Here is an 8,065-nt window from a genome sequence, read left to right as displayed (position 1 = left end):
TGCAGGATATGGTTCTTTAAATGTGAGGAACTTAAAGGAACTCTCAGATTGGTCATTGGAGGTCGTGGACCCCACGAGGTTCCGTATCGACCAATGTGGAAGTTTATCGCTTAGTAAAGTCTCGAGTCTTTTCAGACGATTTTAAACATCTGAAATGCCTAAGTGGGCAGAAAAGGACTTTAAAGTTAGTGCACGCACTTCTAGAAGTCGGGGGTCAGGGTTTTACTTAAAAACTTATACCGAGCAGTTTTATTAATTAAATATTCCTGATGGTTTACCCAGGCATCCGGGACTAGGCAGACCCGCAGAAGAGACCTACAGGAGGTCTAGCTAGCTCGGACTAGGAGTGAGTGGACTTTTCTTTTATAAATGATTTTATATAAATGAATTTCATTATTTGATCTTAAATAAGTTTAATTGGTAGTGAATTTTCCTAGCATGGTTTGTGAAGCCAAATATCTTTATTTTTGGTACTGCTTAGTGAAATACGATAAAGAGTTATAGAAAGCAGAGTCTGATATTTATATCAGATAAGTGGCAGTATAGTTTCAGATTTAACAGAAATTCAGTTATTTATCAAATTTTTCAGAGACTGTATATTTTCTGATGATAGCAGAGTTCTTGACTTAATAAACATTCAGTTACATCAGATCTTTCAGGAATACTATAATATTTATATATTATATTTTCTCAGAGTTCTTGATTTAATAAAAATTCAGTTATTCAGCAGATTTTCCAGAAATGTTATATATTTTAAACCACCATGTACCCAACTACAGTTATTACCCTCAGTTATGCCGATGTCTACGGACATCCAGTTTACCCTCAATTTTGTCAGTGCACTTGACATTTGCCTCACGAACTTCGGGGACGCCCGGGCCGTGAGTGCCAGGATTTGCGGCTCGGATTGACTTGGTGTCACCAAGACCTGTCAGGATTTGCGGCTCGGATTGACTTGGTGTCCTGAGACCTGCCAGGATTTGCGGCTGGGATTGACTTGGTGTCCCGAGACCTGCCAGGATTTGCTGCTCGAGTTGACTTTGTGTCACCGAGACCTGCCAGGATTGCGGATCAGGCTAACTACGGTCCCCTGAATCCTGCCAGTTGCGGCTCAGGATGACTTTGTGTCACCGAGACCTGCCAGCGGATCAGGCTGACTATAGTCCCCTGAATCCTGCCAGTTTGCGGCTCGGATAGACTTTGTGTCGCCGAGACCTGCCAGGGGAATTGACGAAATTACAGGGGTACATCCGAGTGGTAGTTTTATATAATTGCAGTGCTTTTATGCAAGGTTTGAGTACAGTACTTTTTATGCAAGATTTCAGTATTTTTATGTAAGCTTTGATTTCAATTCTTTTACGCGAGATTTATCAAGCTTGAATATGATTTACATAGAATGCCTTGAGTTTAGTATGCTTTAAATGCAGAATACGTATTCAGTTTTATTTAACTATTTTTACAATGGGGGTTAGTATATTCTTAGGATATTTTATGAACCTTTATTTTTGTCCACTCACATCTTCAAATGTTTTGGGCCTCCAAGCTGTAGCGTGCACAGGAAATCCACCACCGGGCCATCTTGCCTTCCGCGCCTCCTTGTTACAGAAGTGTTGGTTTGTAAAAAGTTTCACTTCTTTGTCAACTATTAGGATTGCTCTGATATATTGCCCTAGAGTGAGATTGGAAATTTTGGCATGTATATTGAAGTGCTGGCAGTTGGTTGTGTGGATATTTTGCTCGTTCTGACATGTGGAAATTTTGGGATTGGGCAAATTACAGGGGAGACTCTGCCGAATTTTCGGCTGGAGTCAATGTTAAAATTTTAATTAGAAGGGCAATTAGGTCAATTGTGCCCTACATTCGCCAAGTGTCGGACACGTACAGGGTTCGACTCGAATTCCAAAGCAGAATTTGGTTCGGGTCCTGTCAAAATCTACACATAAGGTTTGATCATTGAACTTACTAGTAGTCTAGACTACATTCCTCCTGCCAAAGCAGTTAAAAAGAACCAATATACTTTACTTGCTTAAGTTTTGCCAAATATTGTAAAATTCATAAATAAAAACTATCGCTTTCAATCCAAAAAAAGGGCAATACAACGGTGGGTAACTAGGTCAAACCCAAGAACTAGAATGCCTTTGAATGAGATTCAATATTTCCCATATTGAGGTTAATTACCGTGCAAGAGCTAATCTCCATGTAAACTTGCACTTGCAAATTTAATTGCCATGACTTGCTAGTGGGCAATTCATTCACAATGAAGTTAATCAAAGTTAATCTTACATACACAAGTATGACAACTTTCTTGTGGTGGCTAATCTCTTTTATATAATAGCCATCATCATCATCCAGGGACCAAAATCTTGACAACCGAGCTCTACCTCATTTTTTTTTAAAAGATCAAAACGGTGTGTTTCACGCGTGATATACTTGTTCAACCCTGCCTATTATATATAGAGTTCACATTTGGATTCTATAGATTAGGCTTTCATTGTAAGAAGGTTTATTGCCTTAAACCTACTGAAGTGATCTTCTAATCTATAAAGGATTGAAAGACTTATTGTTTATCAGGAACTCAAACTTATCTCGATTAGGTAGCCTTTAACTCAGTGTTTAATAAGGATAATGAAGGCTTAAAGGTTCCTAGTTCTACAAGGATTGGAATAGATTAGTTCTATCGCATGAAGGATATCTCTAAGTGTTTCCTGATGGGCAGGACACTTAGAGAGATGCATATATATAGAAGGCTCCCTCCTAGATCCGAAATACACAACACAGCTAAACAGAAATTCACCCATCAGAGTTATAGCTATAAGGATCGGATTCTCAGGAGAAGAACTTCTATACCTTGCGCTGCAAATCTGTTCCAGCATCATCCAATCTGCGCCAGCACCATGTCAGACTCAGGTTAGTGTTAAACATGTTATGGCTTTAAAGAACTTACATGTGGTATCAGAGCGTAAGTTATATCATGTTTCTACCTAACAAAACTCGTGCAGGAAATTGAGAAAATAACTAACAGCTTTTAAGTTATAAAGTATGAACATGATAACAGTATAAAGTATGTGCTTTATCATGTTCTTGACGTTTTCTACAGATCATCGCTTACAGTTCTTGTGTAATGATTGAGTGAGCCAAAGCAACTCAACCATTGCATGATCACTGTATTCAAAGTATTATGATCAGAATTTGCACCATGATGCAAAACATGTCGAAAGGCTTTCTGTCCAAAGATGTCAGCAGTTTGATGTGTCTTGTATCATGGTGGATCGACATGGGACATGGATAGATATGGATTAGTGAAAGGTTTTCTTCTATCTAAAGATGTAGAAGATCTTTTGCTCAGGAAATTCATATCTATTCGTTTTCCAGTGTCAATAAGCATGCTTGAATCACTGTCCAAAGATGTGATTAAGTGTGTTTGATTAAAGTTCTGGGGAAAGTTATATATATAAAGTGCTTATCTTGTTTTAAACATGTACAGTCAATCATAACTCCATTCGAACTCTCACTGGCTCAAATTATAAGAAATGGAGAGAAGATGTGGAAATTGCTCTTGGACTTCTGGATTATGAGATGGTTCTTACTGATGAAGCTCTATCAGTACCTGCGAATGATGCATCTGCTGAGACTAAGGCTAAATATGCAAAGTGGATTAAGGCCAACAAAATGGCAATTCTGATCATGAGGAGGTCTATTTCAGAAGAGGTCAGAGGCAGTATTATTGAAACTGAGAGTGCTAAGCTATTCATGGAAGCTATTGCAGAAAACTTCCAAGGCTCCAAGAAAGCTGAAATTGGCACACTCATGAGCCAGCTGACAGATATGAAATACAATGGAGAAGGCTGCATAAGAACTCATATTCTGAACATGGTTGAGATAGGAAACAAGTTGAAGGCTCTAAAAGTCAATGTGGATGAAACCATGATGGTGCACTTTGCCATTAACTCTCTACCTAGTATTTTTAGACAACTGAAAACTACTTATATTGCTCAGAAGGAGATATGGTCAGTTGTTGATTTGATAGGTATATGTGTGCAGGAAGAACAAAGTATAAGAAAGGACAAAGGCAAAGATCAAGTGTGTTTTGTGCAGGATACTAAGTTTAAACAAAAGGAATGGACCAAAAACAAGAACACAGATAAGCAGCAAAAGAAAGATGAGTCTGCAAAGGGCACGGGTCCAGTAGGTTTGAAGTGTTTCTTCTGCAAGAAATTTGGACATTTAAAGAGAGATTGCAGAAGATACAAGCGCTGGTTGGACAAACAAAAGGGAAAAGGTAAGCATGAAAATGTCTCTGTGATTTATGAATCTAATACAGTTGAAGTTTTATCTAATTCATGGTGGTTAGACAGTGGTGCAACAGTTCATGTGACTAACTCTTTGCAGGGATTCAAAACAAAGAGGGTGCCAAACAAGGATGACTTGAAGGTGTTCGTGGGAAATGGAGAAAGAGTTAGAGTAGATTTTGTTGGTTTAGCTAGTCTTGAGTTGGAGTCAGGTTTCATTTTGGAATTAGTTGATGTCGTTTATGTTCCTTCTATGACAAGGAATCTGTTATCAGTTAGCAAGCTTGTAAAATCAAACTTACAGTTTGAGTTTGATGAGTCTGGTTTCTCCATTTTCAGAAATAAAAGTTTTATTGGTAATGGATTATTGATAGATGGAATGTTTCGTTTGAACTGCAAATTACCAAATCAAAGTACAGAGATGATAAATGTGTTAAGTTCAAAACAGCCTTGTAATACAGAATCTTTCACAATATGGCATAACAGACTTGGACATGTCTCGAAAGAAAGAATGAATCTCCTAAGCAAAGAATCAATCCTCCCACCACTTAATCACCATGACCAAGATAAAACATGCATTGAATGTGCAAAAGGAAAGCTAACAAATCTCAGAAAGAAAGGGGCAATAAGAAGTGAGAAACTACTTGAGATAATACACACAGATATCTGCGGACCTTTTCCAGTTGATACACATGATGGTTTCAAGTATTTTATTACTTTTACAGATGATTTTTCAAGATATGGATATGTGTATCTGATAACAGAAAAATCCAAAGCATTGGAAATGTTTAAAATCTACAAGGCAGAAGTGGAAAACCAGCTGGATTCCAAGATAAAAGTTGTAAGATCAGATAGGGGTGGAGAGTTCTATGGCAAGTTCACAGAAAAAGGAAGAAATCCAGGACCTTTTGCAAACTTTCTACAGCAAGAGGGCATTGTTGCACAATATACAAATCCTGGAACACCACAGCAGAATGGTGTTTCAGAAAGGAGAAATAGAACCTTAATAGAGATGGTGAGAAGCATGATGTGTTGTACTAAGCTTCCTACTTTTCTATGGGGAGAAGCTTTAAAAACTGCAAACTACCTTGCCAACAGAATTCCCACCAAAGCTACAAACATGATACCCTACGAAATCTGGTGTAAAAGAAAACCCAGCTTGGCTCATCTAAGGACCTGGGGATGCAGGGCAGAGGCAAAGCTGTACAATCCTATGCAGAAGAAGCTTGATTCCAAAACAGTGAGCTGTTTCTTCATAGGATATCCAGATAGGACAAAAGGTTATAGGTTTTATTGTCCTAAAAATAACACTAGATTTGTGGAAACACAGAGAGCAATTTTTATTGAAGAAGAAGAGAAAGGATTAGATGAAGTAGATTTTGATTTTGATGAAGTTTTGGAAACTAAGGAAACTGCAGATGAAAACCAAACAAGAGAAGTCACTATCTTACCTTTTGATGCCTTGCCTTGGAAGAAAACCGTGCCTCACCAATGGATGCAGAAAGGAATAATGAGGAAGGACAAGTGACTGAACATCAGCAAACTGCAGTAGAAGAAATGCAGACAGATCAGCCAGTACAGACTCCAGATTTACAGCTCAGGAGATCACAGAGACCTAAAAGGCCAGCCTTGTCAAATGACTACTTTGTTTACCTGCAAGAATCAGAGCATGACATCAATCCTGAGGAAGACCCTGCAACTTTCAAACAGGCCATGGAAAGTGACAAAAGTTCACAGTGGTCTGCAGCCATGGAATCTGAACTAGAATCAATGAGCAAAAATGGGGTATGGAAACTAGTCATTTTGCCACTAGGATGCAAACCTATAGGATGTAAGTGGGTTTATAAAACCAAAAGGAATGCACAAGGACAGATAGACAGGTATAAGGCCAGATTAGTGGCAAAAGGTTACACACAAGAAGAGGGAGTTGATTACAATGAAACTTTTTCTCCTGTATCAACTAAAGATTCATTCAGAGTCATAATGGCTTTGGTTGCTCATTTTGATCTGCATCTTCATCAGATGGACGTTAAGACAGCTTTCCTAAATGGAGAACTGATTGAAGAAATATATATGAAACAGCCGGATGGTTTTGCCTCAAAAGGGGAAGAGAATTTAGTGTGCAAGCTGCAGAAATCAATATATGGTCTAAAACAGGCATCAAGACAATGGTATCTCAAGTTTGATGAAGTTGTTAAGTCCCAAGGCTTCATTGATAATCCATTGGATGAATGCATCTATATGAAATTCAATGGAAGGAATTTCATCTTCATGCTGCTATATGTGGATGACATTCTGCTAGCAAGTAGCAATCTGTCCATGTTGCATGACACTAAAAGGATGCTGTCAGATCATTTTGATATGAGTGATTTGGGAGAGGCAAACTATGTTCTTGGAATAGAAATCAGCAGGGACAGAGAAAGGAAAATGATCGGCTTATGTCAGAAGGCATATATTGAGAAAGTGCTTAGAAGGTTCAACATGGGAAACTGTACAGGATGTGATGTTCCCTTCTCAAAAGGGGATAAATTGAGCAGTGAACAATCTCCTAAAAATGAGCAAGAGAGACTGGAGATGAAGGACAAGCCCTATGCATCACTAGTAGGAAGCTTGATGTATGCACAAGTCTGCACTAGACCAGACTTGGCATTCTGCATAAGTGTTCTTGGCAGATTTCAGTCTAATCCAGGCCAAGCACATTGGATTGCAGGCAAGAAAGTATTAAGGTATTTGCAGAGAACTAAAGAGTACAAATTGGTCTATAGAAAGGTTGAAAATTTGCAGCTGGAAGGATATGCAGATGCAGACTTTGCAGGATGCCAGGATACTAAGAAATGCACATCAGGAGTTGTTTTTCTATTTGCAGGTGCTGCAGTGGCATGGAAGAGCATGAAACAGCAGTATGTTTCAACCTCCACCATGCAAGCAGAGTTCTTGGCAGTTTATGAAGCCACTTCAATGGCAGTGTGGCTCAAAAATTTCATGTCCATGCTGAAAATTGTGGATTCAATACAGAGACCGATTCAATTATGGAATGACAATACTGCAGTAGTGTATTTTGCGTAAGGAAATAAGAGATCAAGTGGAATGAGGCATTTGCATTTAAAGTTCTTATCTGCGAAGGAAAAGATCAGAGATGGAGAGACTGCTCTAAGTCACATTGGCACAGATTTTATGATTGCAGACCCCTTGAATAAAGGGCTGCCTAATCATGTTTTTCACAGACATGTGGCAAGCATGGGATTGCAATTCAGTTTTGATACCTAAAGTCAGTGGGAGTCAGTGGGAGCTAGAGTTCTTGCAGTTATGTTTTATTTTAGATTTTGTTAACTAGTTCTATCTAGTCAGATTCTGTTTAAAGTAGACTTATTTGAATTGTTTTTATATAATGTTTTGCATTTACTGCTTCTGGATGACAAATAGAATAAAGGCCAAACTGTGATCATGCTAGCATTATGTTTTGCAGTTTGAATCTATGAATGAGTCATTAAAGGAGACCTTGGTAGTCTTAAAGGGTGAGCAAAGAACTGTTTTGTTTTATTACACTTACAGTAAAACAAAAGGGTTCTCATTTTCAATCTAGTTGGATGCCTTATGTGTTTTGCAGGTTCATATATGTGATTATAAAAGTCTTGGATGTTATATATCCAGTGTACTTCGATAGTCCTCTATGAATTTTCAAAATGACAGTGGCTTGATAAAGGAACAAGAGAATTTTGAGTTCCACATGGCCATCAAGTGATGAGCAATAAGTCTGAATTGATTATTAGATCAAG

General features: G+C 38.3%; 1 protein-coding gene across 1 annotated transcript; it reads left to right on the top strand.

Moving 5' to 3' along the window:
• Positions 1-2,566: 2,566 nt before the first annotated feature.
• On the top strand, positions 2,567-4,662 carry LOC117613605. The gene is made up of 4 exons (XM_034342202.1): positions 2,567-2,907; positions 3,485-3,930; positions 4,042-4,279; positions 4,390-4,662. Exons 1-4 carry the CDS (start codon positions 2,682-2,684, stop codon positions 4,422-4,424), a joined length of 945 nt encoding a protein of 314 aa, XP_034198093.1. The 5' UTR covers positions 2,567-2,681; the 3' UTR covers positions 4,425-4,662.
• Positions 4,663-8,065: the final 3,403 nt, after the last annotated feature.

This window comes from Prunus dulcis, unplaced genomic scaffold (assembly GCF_902201215.1).
Source record: "Prunus dulcis unplaced genomic scaffold, ALMONDv2, whole genome shotgun sequence".
Classification (NCBI taxonomy): domain Eukaryota; kingdom Viridiplantae; phylum Streptophyta; class Magnoliopsida; order Rosales; family Rosaceae; genus Prunus; species Prunus dulcis.
Note: the sequence above shows the minus strand (reverse complement) of the source record. Positions and strands in the feature narration are given on the sequence as shown.

Coding starts and splice junctions, on each gene's coding strand:
- LOC117613605 (XM_034342202.1), top strand. CDS start 2,682: ATGAAGGATATCTCTAAGTGTTTCCTGATGGGCAGGACACTTAGAGAG. Junction 3,931..4,041: donor ATGTGGATGAAACCATGATG/GTGCACTTTGCC, acceptor ATATGTGTGCAG/GAAGAACAAAGTATAAGAAA. Junction 4,280..4,389: donor GGACAAACAAAAGGGAAAAG/GTAAGCATGAAA, acceptor AACTCTTTGCAG/GGATTCAAAACAAAGAGGGT.